The sequence below is a fragment of the Sus scrofa genome, chromosome 9 (genome assembly GCF_054392235.1).
Source record: "Sus scrofa isolate SSC_HxYL_T2T_F1_AM1 chromosome 9, Sscrofa_HxYL_maternal_Yorkshire_Landrace_v2.0, whole genome shotgun sequence".
In the NCBI taxonomy this organism is placed as follows: Eukaryota; Metazoa; Chordata; class Mammalia; order Artiodactyla; family Suidae; genus Sus; species Sus scrofa.
The window spans coordinates 27624644-27646487 of NC_139391.1; the positions used below are offsets into that span (position 1 = coordinate 27624644).

Genomic DNA, 21844 nt, shown 5'->3' on the forward strand with positions numbered 1-21844 from the left:
GTACACAATATGTATTTGTTATATGATTAAATCAATTATGTTATAGACTTCTGTAAGAAGTACTGAAAAAGTTCATGTATAACATGATTTAGTGTTTACTATTTCCCAGGCCTGTTCCAAGCATGTCCTATTCAATCATTCATTCATTCCTTTAATATTCATTATATTTATATAAGGTAGATACTCTTATCCTCATTTCATAGATAAAGAAAGTGAGGCCCAGAAGGTTATGTAACTAGCTCAATGCCATGCCCAGGAAGTGGTGGAGCCACAACGGAGCCCAGGTTGTCTGGCTCCAGGGTTCCCTTAAACACCACACTAAAATAAGACAAGACATTGGCACTTTATTTGGGGAGGTCTGCCCGCATGAAAAGTAATGAAGTTCATAGTAAATAACAAATGAAGGATCATCAAGTTTTCTAAGGGTTGAGAGGAGAGAAGGCTCAGGGGACTCAGGTGGTCAAGGAAGGTCTCACAAAGAATCTGATATTTGGACTGGGTTTTGAATAATGGTTTGTCTAGTGATGGAGATCTCCCATCACTGAAGTCCCAGTGATTACAGTTTAAAAAAAAAAAAAGTTCCTGTTGTAGTTCAGCAGGTTAAGAACCTGACTAGTATCCATGAGGATGCGGGTTCAATCCCTGGCCTCACTCAGTGGCTTAAGGATCTGGCATTGCTGCAAGCTGCTGTGGCTGTGGGGTAGGCTGGCAGCTGCAGCTTCGATTCGACCCTAGCCTGGAAACTTCCATGTGCCACAGGTGTGGACCTAAAAAGAAAAAAAAATCTTGTTCCATTAAAGATGTAAAGGACAATGATCACATGACACACAGACATCGCTTTGTAGGTTTTGTTTGCCTTGGTTTCAAAACACTTGATAATACTTACAAGGATTCGGGGAAAAGAGGAAACAAACACTAAGGGCCTGAAGATGTCAGTGTCCTGAGATATTCTGGAGGAGGCAGCCCTGCTTTGGGGACATTCAGGTGTGATCACTGAATCTAAGTGGTCCAGGAGTCAGGAATTCTGCCTGTGGGAAGCGAGACAATTGAGATACACTGACCCTCCCCTCCCCTATTCTGTCTTCCATCACTGCACTGAAAACTGACCTATTCTTACCCGAAAGTTTAGAAAGCCAGAGCTTTGTTAAGAATGACTCATCTGTACTGATTGGTGATTTCCCAAGTGAAGTCAAAATATCAATACATGATTCAACACCAATTGCTGTGGTGATTATCAGGATGCAAAAATTGGCATTGCTACCGATGAGAAGTGAAGTGGCTCATTCTCTTTGGGGTTATGAACTATGGAGTCTTCAGCACTGTAGGGTGTCAGTGAGGTGGAGAATGAGTTAGAAAACAACATGCAAAACATAGCTCCCATTTTTTTACTTTCCCATCTAAGACTAAACCACAAGATTCCATTAGTGGTGCTTTCAATTCCTTCTATTCATCAGGGTAGCAGGATTCATGATTCAATGAACTAAGAATTAGAATCCTTTCTCTTGAAAATTGGTTTTTGAAAGTGCCTGGTGGGTATGACTAAGAGGTTTTGTGCATTGGGGTTTCAGTCGATGTTTGTGTTTTTTCTTATTATGACTTAAAGGAAAAAACCAAAATCTAAAATTAGCACTTGTTTTTTTCAACTTGGAACTTTATAAACACACCAGCAATGGTGTGTGTGTGTGTGTTTTGCAATAAGCAATATTACTATTTTTTGACATTTTAATTGCTGTTCCTTGACATATTTAGTGAGGTTTTAAAGGTTTCTTTAGAGAGAGGGGGAAAAAATGAAAGAAAAAAATGGCTGGCTTCCAAATCACCATATGTTTCCAATTGCAAATTCAAAAGCAGAAGACAGGTCTGAACTCAAGCTGTACAGACTTTTGTGGGAGTTACAGAGCTGGGGAGATAGATCCTCTTTTTAAATTTACTTTTTAGAATTTCAGTGTTATCCAATAACAAATGATTGAGAGGGAGATAAAGCATTCAGCAAATATTCATTGAGAATCATCTGTGTTTTAAGACGTTGGGTAGGGGAGGATACAAAGAGGTTTAGATGGGGACACAAGTTTACAGCAAAAGCAAAAATCCAATACAAGATTATAGTGTATTCAATCAGAAATTCTCCAGAAGATCAAAGAGTAAGGAGCTGACCTGCAAAAGAAGGATGCATAGGAGAGGTAAGACTCAAGGTTGGTCTTGAAGATGGACCATAGGATATTCTAGGTGAAAGGAACTATAGAACTAAAGCCACAACAATGGCGCTATGCAAAGCACATTCAAGTGTGATCACTGAATCTATGTGGCTGCAACCGAGTTCATATGGCGATGGAGAAGGGAGAATAGAGAGAAGATTGGAAAAAGTAAGTGGAAGTTAGATTATGGTGAACTTGAAGGACAGGCTTGATACATTGCCATTATCATTGTTGTTGAAATTTCATTGAATGCAAACAATTCTTTGAGTTAGGTATTAATTATTAGTCCCTTTTTATAGGTGAAGAAACTGAAGCTCATAGAGGCTAAGTAACTGTCCAAATTCAGGTAGCGAACATTTGCTGAAAACAGACTTGAACTGAGGTCTGTATGATTCCAAATTCTCTTTACCTCTTTAGCTACAATGACTGGGCAGACTTGAGTGATAACAAGCATTGGCCAGTGGGTGGGATATTCTAGAAGGAACAGTGATATATTATGGCAAGACAAAGAAATTAGAATGTGTAAATTAAACGGCAACTGCTTAGACCAAGGTGGCCACATGGCATGGTGGAAACTAACAGGACTCCTTGAGCTGTTGAGTCTTCAAGAGAGACCTCGTCATTAAAGGCTATACCACCTAGCCTCAGAGTTAGACAGTTCTCTTTCAATATGAAAGAGGCACATTCATTTATTAAGAAGCCCACGTAGGGTGGGGAGCCAGAGTAGCTAAGGGTCTTTGGATCCATGGCAGTCCAACATTTCCTATTTGAGCAACTGGCCCCCTTGGAACATTTGAAAATTGCCAAGACTCCGGTCCTTGAGTCAAATCCAGTTAATAAATGCCCCAAGACTCTGTGAGTCGCTGAAGTGACAGGGGCTAGGGCCTCAGAAGCCCCTTTGTTTGCAAGCAATATATATCTCATTGTCAAAAGGGCTTATTGTTCCATGTTACTATACAAAAGCAAAAAAACACAAGGGGCTGAGTTGACTTCAAGTGTAATGTAGCTAGATCCAGGTGCTCAGAAAATGTATGTTGTCTTTCACCATCCCTTAGTTCTGTTATCCCCAGCAATGGTTTCATTCTTAGGTCATTGCTCCAAGTGGTGGCAAAAATCACTAACAGTTCTCTTACCCCAGGGATAGTGTCACAAGAGAGTGCATTTTCTCCAAAAATGCAGCAAAACTCCTGGCACTAGGTCATAACAATCCAACTTGAGTCACATGCTCATTCCTAAACCAATTACAGCAGCCAGAATATTGTCGTGTTCTGATTGGCTGGTTCTGGCTCACGTGCCTCCCCCGCACAGTTAGGAGAGAGGCCTGGCTGCACTCAAAACATGTGGAAGACTGGGAACTGGGAGTTCCAGTTTTGCCTTGGTGGAAGTGAATGCACTAGTATCCACGAGGATGTGAGTTTGATCTCTGGCCTCAATCAGTGGGTTAAGGATCCAGCGTTGCCATGAGCTGCGGTATAGGTTGCAGACACAGGTCGGATCCGGTGTTGCTGTGGCTGTGGTGTAGGCTGGCAGCTGTAGCTCCAATTCAACCCCTGGCCTGGGAACTTATATGCCACACCTGTGGCCCAGAAAAAAAGAAAGAAAGAAAAAAAAAAAAAAGACTGAGAAATAGATGATTCTCCAGTGGAAATGGGGCTGCTATCGCTAAAAAAAGAACAATGGTTGCTGGGCAGCTGTCTTTATAGTGTCAAAGGCACTGCTGGTATCAGAAGGGGAGACAGGGCAAAGGGAGGGGAGAAAAGGAGCCATCCACCACTGTGATCAATAGAATGGCTTCTACTTTCTATGAGAAGTCCAGGCCTCCCTTCTCTCACAATTTCCTCACTACACCATTTGCTCCAGACTTGCCAGACAAGCTGGGCCCCATCACACATCCAGACCTTTGCAATGGGCTGCTCCTCTGTCTGGAATGTAGACTCACCCCTGCATTCACCTGGTAAGTCTATTTTCACATCCTTGAGTATACCACCCCACAGAACATCAGACATTTTCTGCCTGTTCCCATGGAAATTCAGCTTTTTTTTTTTTTTTTTTTTTTTTTGGCGTGGAAGGGTGGTAGCTGGGCAGCTGTTACTTTTTAGGGCTCTGCCTTGGGAAAAGTGTCATGGAGTGGGCCACCTTGATAATTCCTAATAGTGTGTTGAATAAATTGTTCTCTGACTGTCCTCTGTGAGGCGGCCAGGGAACTCAGTCCTTTCCTTACAGCTGATGTGTTATAAACCCTACACAAAGGACATGCTTACATATGTGACTTTGTGTCAGTTCTTGGCAAAGTCGCGTAACAAAGTCTTTTGCCTCATTTTCTGGTGAGTTTTCCAGAGGACCAATTCTGTCTTCCTCACAGAACATAAGTGCCTTTTTTTTTTTTTTTTTTGTCTTTTTAGGGCCACACCCACGGCATATGGAGGATCACAGGCTAGGGGTTGAATCAGAGCTACAGCTGCCAGCCTACACCACAGCCACAGCAACACAAGATCCGAGCCATGTCTGTGACCTACAGCACAACTCACGGCAACAGCGGCTCCTTAACCTACTTAGTGAGGCCAGGGATTGAACCTGCAACCTCATGGTTTCCGGTCGGATTGGTTTCCACTGTGCTATGACCGGAACTCCAGAACATAAGTGTCTTTTCAGGAGACATCAAAATATAAAATCTTCTAGAACTTTTTAAAAGTTTAGTTTAGATCCTTCCATTACCACTATAGCTCCACACTCAATAAATTTTGAGGTCCCTTCTGGTCATGTATGAGGTGGCCGGATCCTTCCCACAGAGGGTTGTAGGAGACCTTGAGGACAGGTTTGAAAGATGGCAGAAGATTCCAGGTTCCAGGCCTATCAGAAAGCAGGGTGGATGACAGAGTCCCCATCCATCTTCAGGTAACCCAGTTTATTCCACGTGAGGAACCACAGGGAAGCTTACCTGGGATTAATATTCTTGCCATCATTTTTCACAATGTGGCATATTTAGGACAGGAACAGTCAGATACTTTATAATGGTGCTTCCCAAGAGGCCACTGACAAACTCACAAGCCTTAGCTCTTCACCAGGCAAAGCTCTCACCTTTTGTAAGTTGCAAGAACTGTGACGGGGAGCTTGCCAAGCTTCCAGAATGCAGCAAGCCCTGTCCAACCAGCCTGTCAGAGAACGAGGTGATTTATAAGCAAGAGTCTGTGGACGCCAAAAGGGAAAAATGAAGGAAAAGCCTCAGAAGAGGACAGCTAAGAATAGTTGTCTTTCTTCAGCTTTTCATGATGCTCTGGGGCAGTCTTGGTAAACAGGCTGCTGCACTGGTCTTGGGAAAGCCCATTGCATGGCCACAGCAGATATTTTAGTCATCAATCAGGGCATTCTTGCTCTCAAGATGGGAGTGAAGTCTCATCACTTCGCATCACAGCCAAATACTCGGAAGATGCAGGTGAAATGCAACATTCTTCCCTTAGCGTACTTTTCTATGGCTTCCACTGAGTTCTAATACCATCTTGCCCTACTCTACCCAAATCTCACTGATTCTCTAGTATTTCTTCTCTCCAAATCCCATTTGAGATTCTCCATCATTCTATTCAGCTTAGCATTCATTTGCCTTCTACCCTAAGACTTTCCAGTAATATTGTAAGGATCTTAATGGGCTTTTCCATATCCATAATTTCCACAGTGCCAGCCAAACTAAATACTCACAAATGGCTCATTGATGGGTGAATGAGTTTTGGACAAATAATTTAGCTGCTGAGTATAGGGAGGGAGGAACTAACATTTATTTAGCAATATTTGTGGGCCAGGCACTGTGCCAAGGGCTGTACAAACTTTATCTAATTTAATCCTCCCTGCAGAATTTTCAGATAAATATTATCATCCCCATATTACAGGTTAAGAAACTGAGGTTCAGAAATGTTGTAAAACTGTTTAGTAAGAAGTATATCCAGATGAATTAATAGATTTAAGGAATGGCAGGACTTAAGAGTCCCACAGAAGAACTTGAGATACATAGGACACCACGTTTTCTGAAATTCAGTATATTTGACAAGTTACATACTGTGATAATGGAAGGGAAAAGAAAAATTTAAATCAGAATTACCGTGAAAAATTCAAGAAATGTGGCAACTACAATAAGGGAATTAGAGGCTCTGCTCTTGATAGTGTGTGTGTGTGTGTGTGTGTGTGTGTGTGTGTGTGTGTGTATGAATATATTTATTACTCTACTCTTACCAGCAAGACTTCTTTTTTCCAGCTTTATTGAAATATAATTGACAAATACATTGTACATATTTAAAGAGTATAATGTGATGATTTGATATATGTATACATTGTGAAATAATTACTGCATTCATGTTTAATTAACAATGGGTCATCTAACATAGTTACTTTGTGTTTTGTGTGTGTGTCTAGTGAGAACGCTTAAGACCTTCTCTCAGCAAATTTCACGTCTACAATACATATTATTGACAGTCACCATGCTGTACATTGGATCCTCAGGATTTATTCTTCTTGTAACTGAAACTGTACCCCTTAACCAATATCTTTCCATTTTCTCCACTCCTCAGCCCCTGGCAAATACCATTCTATTCTCTGTTTCCATGAGTCTGACTTTATTCTTTTAGATTGCACATACAAGTTGATATTATACAGTATATGTCCTTCTCTGTCTGGTTTAATTTGCTGAGCATAATGCCCTCCAGTTTCATTCATGTTGTTTCAATGGCAGGATTTCCTTTTTATGGTTGAATAATATTCCATTGCCTGTATACCACATCTTATTTATCCATCCACCATCTATGGACACAGATTGTTTCCATCTGTAAAATAATTAAAATATATGTGTGCGTGTGTGTGTATATGTGTATACACATATATACACATATAAAGATTTTTCATTCATTGTTCTTACTATCCAGAAGATTTTCATTGTTGATGGTTAAAATTATGCATTTTCAGACAAGTTCTCAATATTAAAGTTGGTGAGAAGTTAGCCAAAGAGGAAAAGTTTGGGATGGTAGGCTCAGAGAGTGGAACATAGGGATTATTGCTCCAAGCCAAGGACCCTCAGAAGTCAAGGCATACAGGAAAGAAACCAGATAACTTGGGTGCAGAATATAACTAGTCTGCAAAAAAAAAAAAAAGGAAAAAATAAAAATGGGAGTTCCCATCATGGCACAGTGGAAATGAATCCAACTAGGAACCGTGAGGTGGTGGGTTCCATCCCTGGCCTCACTCAGTAGGTTAAAGGATGTGGTGTTGCCATGAGCTGTGGTGTAGGTTGCAGATGCAGCTCAGATCTGGTGTTGCTCTGGCTGTGGCGTAGGCCGGTGGCTACAGCTCTGATTAGATCCCTAGCCTGGGAACCTCCATATGCCAAGGGTGTGACCCTAGAAAGACAAAAAGACAAAAAAGTATATAAATAAAAACTAGTCTAACATTGCTGATGCCTAAGAAGTGCAGATGAGAGTGAATCAAGATGGAGCTAGAGGAGTAAGACTGGGCCTCATTCAGAGGTAAAACTGGACATAGTTGACAACTGGCACACTACAGGCCCCAAGCTACTAGAAGACATACTGGTCCAGGAGGCACCCTATGCCAATAGGAGTTACTCCTTTTGATGCTTGGTTATGGAAGAAAGCCTAGGAGGCTTGGAGGTGAAGCTGGGGTGGATGCAACAGGACATTGAGCTCAAGAGGCGGAGTTGGACAGGGGCCTAGACTGTTCATTTAGAGTCACCTGAGAGAAGGCATGGCATAGATGCCAATGGGGAGGCATGGCCTGGAGCTTGTGGAATTCTTTTCTAATTGCTTGTCTTCTCCCAGTGGAATATGAATCCAGGTCATCAGGTAAGAGTGAGGATGGAGCAGAAAGAGCTGGAGGTTTGTGGAGAGATGAGAAGGAAGGGATTAGTCACATGAAAGAAAGTGAGAGTGAATCAAGTAGGGCAGGTGGGATTTCTGGGGTGGGGGGGACTAAGACCCTACTAGAGGATAATAACTGAGAGACTGAAGTGAACCCCATCACTGTGATCCCATGTTTTGCTATGCAGGGCTGAGCTCCCTGAGTGCTGATGTGTAGTAGGTCAAGTGTTGGATGTAGACAAAGTTGGTTTTTTCCCTAGTAGGCATGAACAGGAAGTTAAGGCCTGATGTCTTAGAATTCCCTAGAGTGTTTCAATCCTCGGTACTATAAAAGGGGACTGAATAGAGCCTTTCTCCTCCTATCTCTTGAATCAGTTTTACAGACACACCCCTGATATCTTGCTCCTCCTCTTCCCAACGAATCTCTTGAATATGTTGTCTACATCAACTGGCTTCATTTTCTTGTGTCCCATTGAGTGTTCGCCCTACGTCTCTGGACGCTTCTTCCAATCTTCTTTGTGAATTCCTTTCCACTCATTCATCTCTACATCTCTTCCCACCCTTCCTGTTACCCCAGGACTATCTCACCCACTCTTGTGGTTTCCATTACTTATGCCTGCAGAGAACTTCCAAATCTGTGTCTTCAGGTCTTATCTCTCTTTGAGCTCCAAGCAACCTCTCCCACTCCTTACTGATCTAACCACTCAGATGTTCTTCCCACACCACAGGCTCAGCTGTCCTAAGTGATGGGTGATACTTCACCCTAGTATGTTCCTCTTGGAGTATTCTCTATCTCAAAGTTTCTACTATCTACCAAGTTGTTCTAGCCAGAAGACTGCAAATTCACTCAATCCCCCTTTTCTCATGCATATAATCTAACTGATTAATCAGCAAGCAATCATCAATTACACTGTCTTTATATTTTTCCAAATTTCCCAAATTAGTGGCAATGGATATTTAATCAGAAAAAAATATCTTAATTAAAGAAATGTTTTTTAATGTCAATTTGGGTCTGGTGCTCAGATCACCTCTACACTCTTGGGAAACTTAGTGCAGACATTTGCAAAATCGCTTTTGTCTCTACAAACAGCCTGACAGCTTTTGGCTTCCGCAAAAAGAGACTGAGGGCAGAGCTATGAATATTTAATCTGTTTCTCATTGAATTATCCAAAATAACAGAAATGGAAACCCCACCCACTGACCAGCCCTAGTTGCATAACTCAACATTCTCACATTTTATGGTTGGGGCCACAAGGGAAAATTCAAAGCAAAACCATGGCCCTTTATCTTATTGCATCAGAGTCTTCCATGGGCTCGTGGTTGAAAGTGTACCTTTCCCTTTAGAGCTGCTGTACATCATGACTTCTAAAAGCAAAGCAAGCTGAGTTGATTTCTTGGGAAATGCTGGATGGCTGAGGCATATCAAAGGGAATTTGGAATAGTTTATGTGGTTTGAAAATTCTTGGGGCAAAACTGCCTTCCTGTTGCTTTTGGAAACTACAGTCCAGAAATGGAAAGGAGGTAAACAACAGAAACTCCCTCAGCATTTGATTTGTTTCCCATTTGTACTTAGCTAATTATTTTATGCTAACAAGAGAACATGTTTCTCTGCCGTCTTTTTTTTTTAAAGGCTCGCTGCAACCATGGAACACTTGGAAGATGAATTCAGTTCTCTTTCCGTTTACAAGTTTACACACACATGGAGCCAGCCAGGTACCTTCTGCCATGCAAACCAGTGAATGAACTTTCTCATCTGCTTCCCTGCCCTCTCTGCGCCATCGTACCACAAACAGGTAGAATTCATTTGGTATGTGATTAGCCATCATCCAGTGCTAGCAGTACTGAAAATTTCAAATCAGCAATTGGTAGTCATGAATTTAAAGTAGGGTTAGTAGTCATGACCAGTGTTAACCACCTCCCAGTCCCCAGTATGTGTTGGTAACAATCTCTCCCATCCCTCTGTATCCCCTAGGCAAGCCCTTTGGCTGTAGTTTCTTCGGACCTCTAAATCTGCTACTTCCCTCCTCCTATCTGCATTTTTTATTCCAAGAATTTGCTTCTTGCCATTGTCTCTTCTGTTCTTTTGGTTCCTATGGATTAACACCCTATCTATTCTTTTACTATCATTTTTTGCAGGATTTGAGGAAGAGAAGAAGACAAATCCATAGGATCAGTCACTAATGTTTAACCAGAACCCTTAATTCTTTTTGTATTTATGTTTCTGCCACTAAATTCCTTCAGGGGAGAACTGGGTTGATTAATTTCTGTCCTGACTACCTTGCTTAACACTTGGTATTTTCATTAATTCTTAACTTAAAAAAAAAAAAAAAAAGAATGGGAGTTCTCATTGTGGCTCAGCGGGCTATGAACCTGACTAACATTCATGAGGATGCGGGTTTGATCTCTGGCTGCGCTCAATGGGTTAAGGATCCAGCATTGCTGTGGCTGTGGTGCAGACTATCAGCTCTGATTCCATCCCTAGCCTGGGAACTTCCATATGCCATGAGTATGGCCTGAAAAAGCAAAAGAAAAAAAAAAAGAGAGAGGGAGAATTTCTCTAAGAGTGTTTTTGCTACACTGATAGAAGCTTTACCTAAAAGTTTAAACAGATAATGATTACCAAGCAGATAACAATAACAAAGATGCTTTTGGATCTGTAGAAAATCCACAAGGCATTTTTCTAAGTTGTGTTTTCCGAGATTTGATACTTGTCTGTGCCTCATATATATTCAGGTCTCCAAGAGAATTTTCCCACTGCACAGGTGGAGAGCGTGTTTATGTACAGGTCTTGGCTCCCCACTGCCCTTCTGCTCCCACCACCACCAGCTCCCATCATAGCTGCCTCTTCTCTGAGTTGTTCTCGAAGGGTGGGGCAGCAGGGAGGGGGGTGGGGGGGTGGCGGTGTGCCTACAGCTTGAACTCCTGGCTCAGGCAGTTGAGTAGGAGAAGAGGTGGGTGGCTCAGTAATTTACTTTTGCATATGCCTGATTGAAACCATTCCCTCTTCACCAAATGGAAGCTTTCAGCTATTAAAGGAAGACATGCAGCCCCTTTCGTCTCTCTGCCTTTCAAGCTGCAAAGATGCCTTTCACCAGATCAAAAGATTAAGGCTCCTTCCAGGATTCCATACCAGCTGGTTCTGAGAAGTTTAAATGTGCCTGAAAAAAGCATCTGTTCTTTCCATGTTACTTCTAGCTTCCCTTTATACTAAACACCTATTCATTTATGTCTGCCGAAACTGAGAAGAGGGGCATCTATAATTTGTAAATATAAAAGCAAAACCCTCCACCATGCATTTATTATTTCTCTAATTTTGCTGGCTTCATCAAGGCTCTAAAATAAGGCTTGCAACCCCTGTGTTTGACCAGCCGCCAGCCTGGCACACTCAATGTTGACTGGAGCTATCTTTCTCAGGGTAGAACATGGCATTCGCACAAGAACTTGGCTTATATGTTTTGAGAAACTTAAATCCTTGAGAGGCTTTCTTGAACTGCTGTTTTGAAACTTCCTAATGCCCCAATTAAAGAGGCTTGCAGTTTTCTCGGAGTTTCACAGCTCAGCCTGGTGTAATCTGGATTGGGACAGTTCCAAGAGAGGAGGTCAGAAAAAGTGCAGATTCATACATAATGTATGTAGGATTTTAATAAGCATCTTTTCATACTCCAGCTTCTCTTCATGGCTTCCCATAAAACTTCACAAGCCACAGGCGCTCGATTATTTTTTAAAAGAGTAACAGAAGGAAATGTTCAACCTCTTGCAATCTAAGTTGCTCCAAGGATTTAAATGTCTCCATACAGATGCCTCACAACAAAAAAATCTGTACTCTGTGGCAGTAATCCTCATCAAAATTAGATAACCCAAGCTATATGAATTTATGTCAAGCTTGAGAAGTTTGGCACTCCTCTCCCGTTTATAAAGTGATGGTAGATTTATTCCTCATGGGAAAAGGGGTTCAAGAAACTACCTACTAATCTTAAAGATGGAGTAGAAAGGAGGATATAATTTAAACAAAACAGAGACTAGGAAGATCATCTTTTAAAGTTGATATTGTTTTATTTTTATCTCGCAGGATAAGGGTGTATCAGATTTGAATGGAGCCTTAAAGAATATACGAGCTACTCTCTACAAAAACCTGGCCGAGTGGTAAGACTCATAGGACTGATTGTTTACCAGACAAGCATCCCCATCCATTCTTTCTCTTTCAGGAACCCTTGAGAATCCATCTCTCAGGGCCAAAGGGGTCACATTGAGCCTTGGTAGAAAAAAACAACTCATGGCTTAGAGCTTATGGACTTGGAGCTGGATACATACTGGATGCATTTGGGATTGTCTCTCTTTGGGTAGCAGTTGAATGCATTTCATAGACGTGGTTACCATCCGCTTATTGGATAACCTCCAGGGAAAGGGAACTCAAAATAATTCTTTCCATTCTTGGCTAAGTCTGAATCTTAGGAAATATTTTCTCTATAAGAAGCTGAGGATTAGCCATAAATCTTTCAGTTGCAAATCCACAGTTCCCAAGTCAGATTATCCTGGTTTTTAAGAATGGACTAATTGAAAAGTCCCCCAGAATTGTTGAGGCTTAGCTGGATCCAGTGGTTCCAAGACCCTGGGAAGACTGATTGAGCTGATTGTCTCACACTCCTCTGGGTGCCAATTATTAGTGTCGAGCTTAAGGGGTCCTTATCCATCAGTTCTAAGTCAGATGTCCAGCCCCAGGGACCAAGGGGCTGGGGCAAGAGGAATCAGTTCCTCTCGAACAAAATGGGCTGAACAGAATCCCTACAGGCAGTGGAGTGAGATAGTAGATGGTCATCCTGGCTCATTCCAGGTTCTGCTCCAGGGGGACCTTCCTTGTTTTTGTCCTCTGTGGCCAAAGAAGAGTTACATGATTCCTCTTTGGGGAACAGCTCTATGACTATCGGATCTAACACTGTGTTTGCTATTGGTGCAGATTTGGTTTTTTTAGGGTTGAGAAGTTGTAGGCTTAGGGTTTCTCTGGCAGTATAATTCCCTTAAAAATTCAATCAGCAGCTGGCCCACTTGTTAGTAAGCAGAACTAGATATCTTGTTGAGTCATGGTCTTTGAACTTGTACGTAGGTGCAATAGTTTCTGTGTCTTAGGAATAGGCCTTACTCTTTATTATCCTTCTAGGGCTCAAAAAATTGCTACTATTTTACCTCTGCCTCAGAGTGACTCAAAACAATAGGCTAGAAGGGGTAAGGCCCAGGTAATAGGAGTGAAATATACAGCAGGAAGTTTTGTATATTCTCTGGATCCTCCTGGATCCCAATACTATTTCATGCTACTTTCCCCACCCCCCTGCCTTGCTCCCATTAACACTTGTTTGAGATAACAAAATTCAGATTTTCAGTCCTGCATATAGTGGGATCATATGACTCAAGGCTACCTTGGATTTCTGGGCTTGGACAGATCTGTCATCTCTTGGCAGCAAAACATCCCAGGTTGCATATCCATCCCTGAACCTCTCCCTGTGGCAGGTGGGAGGAGCACTCTGATTGGTCAAGCTGAGCCATGCCCCCACTCCTGGAAGCAGAATCATTCTTACCCCAACCAGAGAGACAGGACCTCCTGTGACCACCTTATATCCTCTCTGCTCACTTGTTTACCCAGCCATCTGTAGCAGCCAGATAGAAGTGACTGCATTTCACTTCAGTTGCATTGTATTTCTCTGTGTGTATATAATATAGAGGAAGAGTATGTATGTATATATATTTATATAGATATAGACACATATAATAAATATATACATACATTATATATAAAAATATGCATACTCTTCCTCCATATTATACACACATAATGTAATACAGAGTATATTTATATAGAGAGATATAATATATAATTTACATACATATATACAATATATAGAATATAGAGTATACTTTATATAAATATAATATATACATAAAGTAATATAGAGTATATTTATATTTATATAATATATAATAAATATATACGTTATATAATGTATATAATAAATATAATATACATTATATAATGTATATAATAAATATATAATACTCTTTATCTTATACACAGATGATGTAATATAGAGTATGTGTGTAATATAGAGGAAGAGTATACCTATATATATTTATATATATGATTTACACATGTACTTACACACATACAATATAAACATATATTTTATATATGTACATGTACTTTGCATATCTTACATTGTGTATCTTTATATAGCACATTACATATTATACATACATTGCATACACGAGTATTTCCCAAGACCGCTTCTTCTCCACCTGGTGGGACACCTGTGAGGTTTGCTCAGCTGTTCTGAGATGATAGAGACTTAACACCCTCTGGACAGCCTTTGACCAGTGGGGACAGAAGCCAGTGGATAAATAACCTCTCTTCTCTTCCACTTCAAGGCACCCTTTTACACAGCTCCACACAGGGTTCTTAGCAGGGCTTTTCTCTGCTTCCTGTTTTACTCTTTTCTGGCCTACATGCTCACTCTTTGAGAGTAGTTCTCAAATTCCTTGCCTGTAAACCTTACTTTAGACCCTGCCACAGCCACAGCAACACCAGATCCCAGCTGCATCTGTGACCTATGCCACTGCTCGAGACAATGCCAGATCCTTAACCTACCGAGCAAGGCCGGGAATTGAACCCACATTCTTGCAGGCAGTATGTTGGGCTCTTAACCCCCTGAGCCACAGCGGGGATTCCATGTCAGGTGTTTGTGAAGTGCGCTGCTTATTTTGACACATTCAGTCCTCACAAGTCAGTGAGATAGAGGCTGTCGTACCCATGAGGCATGGAAAGATAAATAACTTTTCCAAAGCCCCGCAGCCATTAAGTGGGGGAGGAAGGTAGGATTTGAACACAGGCAGTTGACTCCACTGTACAACGACACCGTATTGCTGATCAGACTCCTGGCGTGGTCTCACACCTCTTTGATAGGTTTGCTTGGCAGTATTTGAAGATACCTTTCAGGTTTTTTGGTGACGTCTCTTCTTCAGGTTTAGCTAAGCTTAATATCTCAGCAAATATCTATTGAGAAAGTACTAGGTGCTGAGCCATGTGTCAGGTATTGGGGACACAGTGATGAAGGAAACAGACCCTTTGGCCTTAAGATGCTTATAGGCCAGCGAGCACAGGGACGAGTGGCCGGGAAACAGGGAAACAAGGCATGCTCTGCGATGACCACTGAAATAAGGGTCTGCACAGGTGCGATGGAAACACGAGGGAGGCACAATTACTCCGGACCAGTGGGGGTCGGAATGTGACTAAGTCTGGTGACAGACTACATACTGGGAGTGAGGGAGGAAGGGAGGGCACGCTGTCCTTGTGTGTGGTGCGACACCTGGGTGTTGGGGGCTGCCTTCATGGAGAGAGAGAATACCACCAGGGCAGATTGGGGAGAAAGGTAGTTTGGCTTTGAAATTAAATAAAGCTGTTTGGGGATCTTATATAAATCCACTCTCCTTGTCCTTATGAGCGAGTTTTTAATATGAAGTTTTGGAGGGACCCAGATGTAGGATCCTAGATGTATTTTGTTCATATATTTTATCATACATGTCAACTCTGTAATTAGAGTCAAGGATTTTTTTTTTAACATATCCTGGGGAGTTCCTGTTGTGGCTCAGTGGGTTACAAGCCTGACTAGTATCCATGAGGATGTGGGTTCAATCCCTGGCCTCACTCAGTGGGTTAAGAATCCAGTGTTGCCATGAGCTCTGGTGTAGGTCACAGAGCTCCGATCTTGTGTTGCTGTGGCTGTGATGTAGGCCAGCAGCTGCAGCTCTAATTTGATCCTTAGCCTGGGAACTTCCACCTGCCACAGGTGTGGCCCTAAAAAGCAGCAGAAAAAAAAAAAAAAACCCAAAACAAAAACAAAAAAACCATATCCTGCCCATGACAGGCATTTTATTCATGATCTTCCACACCTTCCACTCCTCCCCCTCAAAAAAAAAAAAGAAAGCAAAACACTCTAAGATAAAAATATAGTTTGACTCTACTTTCGACTTCACAAATTTTCTGATATGCAAACATAGTCTCTGTGCAGTAGAGCAAATGCGACCTTACTTTGGGTGACTGGTGATTTAAAGCTTTCCAGTTTCTTTCTTTCTTACTTATCTGGCATTACAAAAGTCAGAAAGCCAGATATTCTATTTCTCAGCCCCTCTTGCAAGTAGACCCAGTTCTAGGGTTGCTAGATTTAACAAATAAAAATAGGGAACACTCAGTTAAACAGCCAACGGTAATCTTAATTCTATCAGCTAACCTAGAATCTTAATTCCATCAACTAACCTAGGTACTCTTTAACTGAGCTTCATGTTTTTTAAAATGTCACTGCTGTGCCCTCACCCCCAATTTTCTTAACATTGTACTACTCCTCAATTTGTGGTTTTCTGTTTTTGTTTTTGTTTGTTTTTTAGCCACATCACCCTCATGATTCCGACTGAGCTGGCAGTCAATCAAAATTTTATTTCTTTTCCTAGTTCTTGGGTTTTTTTTTTTTTTTTTTTGGTTTTGGGGGTTTGTTTTGTTTCGTTTTGTTTTTGCTTAAGTATAGGAGTTGCTGCTGTCTAAAATGTATTTCATGATGTGACTTCATTGCTTTAACTTGTCAAGGTCTTTCTGAGTCTGGATATTATTTTTAAATAGCTTCCCCACCAGTTTTCTGCCACTGATACAGGCTGTAGTTTTAATAGTTATGAGAATAAACAAGGTTTCAAAAATGTACAGGCACATACTGTCCTAACTTTAAAAAGGAGAAGAAAGAGATATCTCAGGAAAGGTAGACCACTGAGATTGCCTACTAATTCCTGGCAAAATTCTAAAATAAATTATTAAATAGGTATTTTGATAGCATTGAGCAAAGAAAGTGCTGATTGCTTGAAAACAACATAAGTCTACTAAGAAAAAATACACTAGACTAATCTGAGTTTTCCTTTCATGGTGCTGTAGACATATGCTATGTGAATTTCAGCAGGGAATTTAGCAAATCCAGTCCTTTCAGATGAGATGGATTGAATTATAACAGAATAAGGCATCCCAACCAAGCGTATATTATATAGTTGAAAGAACATGAGCCAGGGTTTCTGTCAAAATGGTGCTATGAATTCCCTTCCCTGTTCAAACACAGCAGAGTTAAGATAAAATAGGAACTAGAAAATAAAAGGATGGTGCCTTTCTCAAAAACAGGACAACTTCTCTTTCCACCAAAGAAAAAGCACAGAAATATATGACACCACGTGGGGTCCAAAGGCCAGATTTCCGAAAACAGATAGAGCTGAACGTTTGAGTCCTACAGGGTGTAAGAGCCCCTAAACAGTCCATTCATACATGGAGGGGGAGGGGCATATTCAATCATTATTTGGAAGGGCTGGATTTATAGGTTCTCTTAGGAGAAAGAGAGAGAGAGATGCTTGGACAGTAATAAGCCCTTAACAATAACCTGCTAGCAATAAGAATGGTCTCTCATTTCATCCCATTACAATTTTTTTAAAGTAACTTTCCTGGCCTCTATAGGCTTTTGTTTGGTGTTTCTACCCAAAAAAAAAAAAAAAAAAAAAAAGTTAATTTATGTTACTCTATACTTCCAAGCACAGATCCAAATTCAGCTGCTCAGGGCCCCACACCTCTGTCACACCTAACTCTTCTGTGCATGGACTTGGGTGGGGAGCATTTTAAGGAAAGATTGTGAATGTCAATCACTTCTTGTGTTGAAACTGGAAGTGTAAACGGTGCTGCAGGCCAGCAGAGATCTATCTCAAACTTACCTATATCCTAAGACTATTGCCTTTAAAAAATTTTGGTGGAGTAGAGTCGACTTCACGATATTGTATTAGTTTCAAGTATAGAGCTAAGTGAAGCAGTTACACATGTACAGAGATCCATTCTTTTTTCCCATATAGGTTATTACAGAATACTGAGTAGATCTCCCCGTGCTACCGAGTGGTTCCCTGCTAGTTATTCATTCCCATATACATATCCGTAGTGCGTATATGTCATCACCATCCTTCTAATGCGTCCCTCCTCCCGTATGCCTACTGCTTGGGACATTGTGGCTTTTCTGGGTAACTCTTAACCATCAGAGTACATGGTACTTTCCAAAGTGGTTGTTTTCTAATCACTAAAGTGGTATCTAAAACATGCAGTGTGTGTGAGAAAAAAAAAAAATGAATTCATTTTTTTTCATATTTTTTTAATTTTTTTTATTTTCCCACTGTACAGCAAGGGGGTCAGGTTATCCTTACATGTATACATTACAATTATGAATTCATTTTAGAATAGTCGTTCTTCATTCACAATCACAGGCCCCAAGGAGTTGATACGGAAGGGCTGAGTATCCCGTTTACTCTCCCAAAGTCAACAGAAACCTGCAGAGATTCTGCGATAAACAAAATTGCGTGGCAGGCTGGGAATTCTGTCACAACATGACATGTCTGGAAAACACTTAACACACACACGTAGTGCACAGACAACCACAGTAAATTATTCAAATGCATATCCACCGGTGCTGTGATCATTTAATACAAAAGCTGGTTTCAGTGCTCACGTGTATGTTTCTCATCAGCATGCAATTTCTAGTTGGTTGCAATGGAAGCCAGCGGAACACCAGGGTGTGAGAAAGAGCACAGGGTCTGCTGTTTTGCAGTTGGAACTCACCAGGGAAATTGACATCCCGCAAAACACCCCCAGCTCCAGCTCGGCTAGGCCAGAGAAGATGACTTCCTGCCTCCCTTTGTGACCTTGGCAACAGAGAATTGCGGGGAGAAAGAGATTCAAGAGCACCAGAAAAAGAAGCAGCCACTCGCACATGTGTCATATAATACTCTCTTTCCTTTTCTTTTTCATCCCCTTTCAACTCCTTTTTCTCTCCTTTCTTCAGCAAATCATCTGAAATATAAGGCTTCCATGCCATCTGGAGGTAAAACACTTTGAGGTAAACACTTCTGGGAGAAACTCTCCTTCTTAAGGTCACCAACATTTTTCTTATGACACCTCCTTTTTCACCTGACCCCAGCCAGGCAAGCAATCTTTTCCTGAGGTTTTTTTGGTTTTTGTTTTGCTTTTTTAGGGCTGCATCCACAGCATATGGAAGTTCCCAGGCTAGGGGTTGAATTGGAGCTACAGCTGCCGGCCCACAGCACAGCCACAGCTATGTGGGATCTGAGCCGGGTCTGCAACCTACACTACAGCTCACAGCAACGCTGGATCCCCGACCACTGAGCGAGGCCGAGGATGGAACCCTCATTCTCATGGATACTGGTCAGATTAATTTCCGCTGCACCACAGTGGGAACTCCCTTTTCCTGTAGTTTTGGATTTGACATGGAGGAAAAGTCTGCCAATCCTCCCCAGTAGAAACTGTAAGACTTAAAAACAAAACAACACACACACAAAAAAAAAAAACCCTTGGAACTGTCTTTCCCACCCGACCCCATGTTTTCAGTGGTGTGAACAAAACTAATTTGCAATGACCCAGAATGCAGTCCTTGTGAGGAAAGAAGATCAGGCAAGAGTTAGAGAGAACAAATGTTCTGACATTCTATGTCTCTCGTTCTCTTTGTTTCCTTGCCAACAGCATCCTTGTCCTTCCCATAATCTGGTTGTTAAACAATTTCTTTGCTTTAATGAAAAAAGAAAAAAGAAAAACACCAGTTCAAGTTTTAGACAAAAGGGTCAACTAATACAGCATTAAAATTCTTCCAGTAGGTAAATATCTTTTAGCTATAATTAGACTACTTTAAGATGCAACATTCAGCCCCATGAAGATGGGCTGGGATGCCCATACTATAGCGAGATGGCGGCATGTCCTTCTCAGCGGTGAAAAGGTCACATCCTACAAATGCTTCAAGTAGAACATCATCCCTGGAGGAGATAATATCAACCCACATGCTTCAACCCATGTACTTTCCAGTTCTATGAAACAGTCATCATGCATCTTCCAACCTAAGGAAAAAAAAAAAAAAAATCCGTCTTGACCTTACCTTACTCACTCAAAGCTAAAGAGGTAGGCAGCTGAATTAGCTAGAATTTCAAACCACAGATGTTGGCCTGAGAGAACAAAAAGGCTTACCCCCTCTGAAGCAGTGGTTCAGCATCAGGGAGTGTGGGGAGGGGGTGCCCACAGGAAAACGGCACCTGAGCCTCTGGACAGAGATGGGATGGTGCTGCGCCGAGGACATATCTGTTTATGCTTCTTCAGCCCTTCCCAAAGCTAAAGCTAGTCCCTTCTCAAAACAAAGACCTACTTCTGTCTACAGCTCGTCCTTTACTGCTATGTAATACTATGAAAATAAATGCAATGAGTCCATTTATTTCTGAAGACAGAAATCATAGCTAGATACGGTCTTCGACATGAATGGAAAAGGCCACTTCGAGAGCACCAGGGTGTTTGCTAAGGTCAGCCAAACCCTGCTTTTTCAATTAGGTGGCACCATCAACTGTAAGATATGTTTGAAATGAATTATGACTAGCCATAAAGTGAAATTCACACACAGTGTTTATTTTATAAAATAGAGCAGACTCATGGAAATCCCTTACATCACTTTTAGTCTCCTGTGCTTTCTTGAGGGAGAGAAAAATGTAAAGGTATTACATTTAATTAAAGCACAAGAACTTGGATAGAACCTTAGGTAAGTCTAACACGTAACCCTAGGAAAAGCCTCAAAGGGGACTAACATCCGTCATGCCTGTGAGAGAAAAAAAGCCGAGACACACTGAGCAAAGGGTGTACTTCAAGAGGTACGGGCTGTGGAATGATTATGTACAAAAACGAACACCATATTTATAATAGTGAAAATGTGATGGCAATCTAAATATCCAACGGAGGATTGCTTAAATACAAAACATGAAGGAGATGCACACTTGGCCTGTGATTAAAATACATGTCCTCAAACACTTATGGCAAACCTTGAGTAACAAAGGTGTATTTTTTATAATCTCAATTTTTAAATAAAAGAAAACTAAATTAGAAACGTTGAAATGTTAACACATCAGAACACTAGGATTACACAAAATTTTATTTTGATCTTTTAACTTTTCTGTATACTCCACGTTAACTCTGATGAGCGCATATTTCTACAACTGGGATTGGTGGGAATTCATTCAGAAAATAAGAATGTTGTGGTCAAAATGAACAAGGGGAATGTTGCTGTTCCCCCCAACACTTTCTCCGCATCAGGTCAAATGCATTTGAGCAGCTAAAATGTTGGAGGTAAATGAGAAAGTGGAATGGTTTGGTCATCTCAACTGAAAATTATTTAAGGTTGTAACTTTTCATGTTTTGTTCTTTTTCTCATTGATAGCAGAATCACGTAAAAAGAGACATTCTGCTGCTTTGGCCCAAATCAAAATGGTTTCATACTCTGACATGTACCCTCTTGATACCATTTCTTTCTCCTGCTTCCACTCTGTATTTCTACTTTCTCCAAAAATTGAAACAGCCACTTGACGCCTTTTTTAATAAGTATTCTTGCTTAAAATGAAGATCGTTTAGAATGACAAAGCCTGGCCCTACACAGTGCTGAGACTTAAGTGAGACCAAGTAACTCCGGGTGTTCCTTTCTCCAACATCCTCACCCTTCCCCGTGCTCTCTAGCTCTGCTCTCACTACTTACGGGTGACAGACTCATTCACATTAAGGGATAGAACTCTGGGAAGGTATTAGATTCCACCTTCCATGCCTGGTCTCCTCATTCATTATCCTCCTAGGATTCAAGTTTCTAAACATACTCTTTTTTGCATTTCTGCTACCACTTGATCTACAGAGGGTTAGAAAGAATTTTGAACCTGCAA

At 41.2% G+C, this 21844-nt stretch overlaps 1 protein-coding gene across 9 annotated transcripts in view; it reads left to right on the plus strand.

The window, feature by feature from the left end:
* The window catches only part of LOC110255418 (uncharacterized), a 273087-nt gene that overhangs the window by 225857 nt on the left and 25386 nt on the right, over positions 1-21844 (plus strand). For 4 of the 9 annotated variants that reach the window (XR_014815056.1, XR_014815059.1, XR_014815061.1 and 1 more), the window contains 2 exons: positions 9678-9840; positions 12117-12190. Coding sequence is in view for 2 of the 9 variants with exons in the window: in XM_084975797.1 (XP_084831923.1) it covers positions 9678-9760; positions 12117-12190 (157 nt within the window). In the remaining 7 variants the exon portion in view is untranslated. Of the gene's footprint in view, positions 1-9340; positions 9569-9677; positions 9841-12116; positions 13514-21844 lie in introns of those variants that run through there. The other 5 variants (XR_014815062.1, XM_084975797.1, XM_084975798.1 and 2 more) reach the window with 3 other exon arrangements.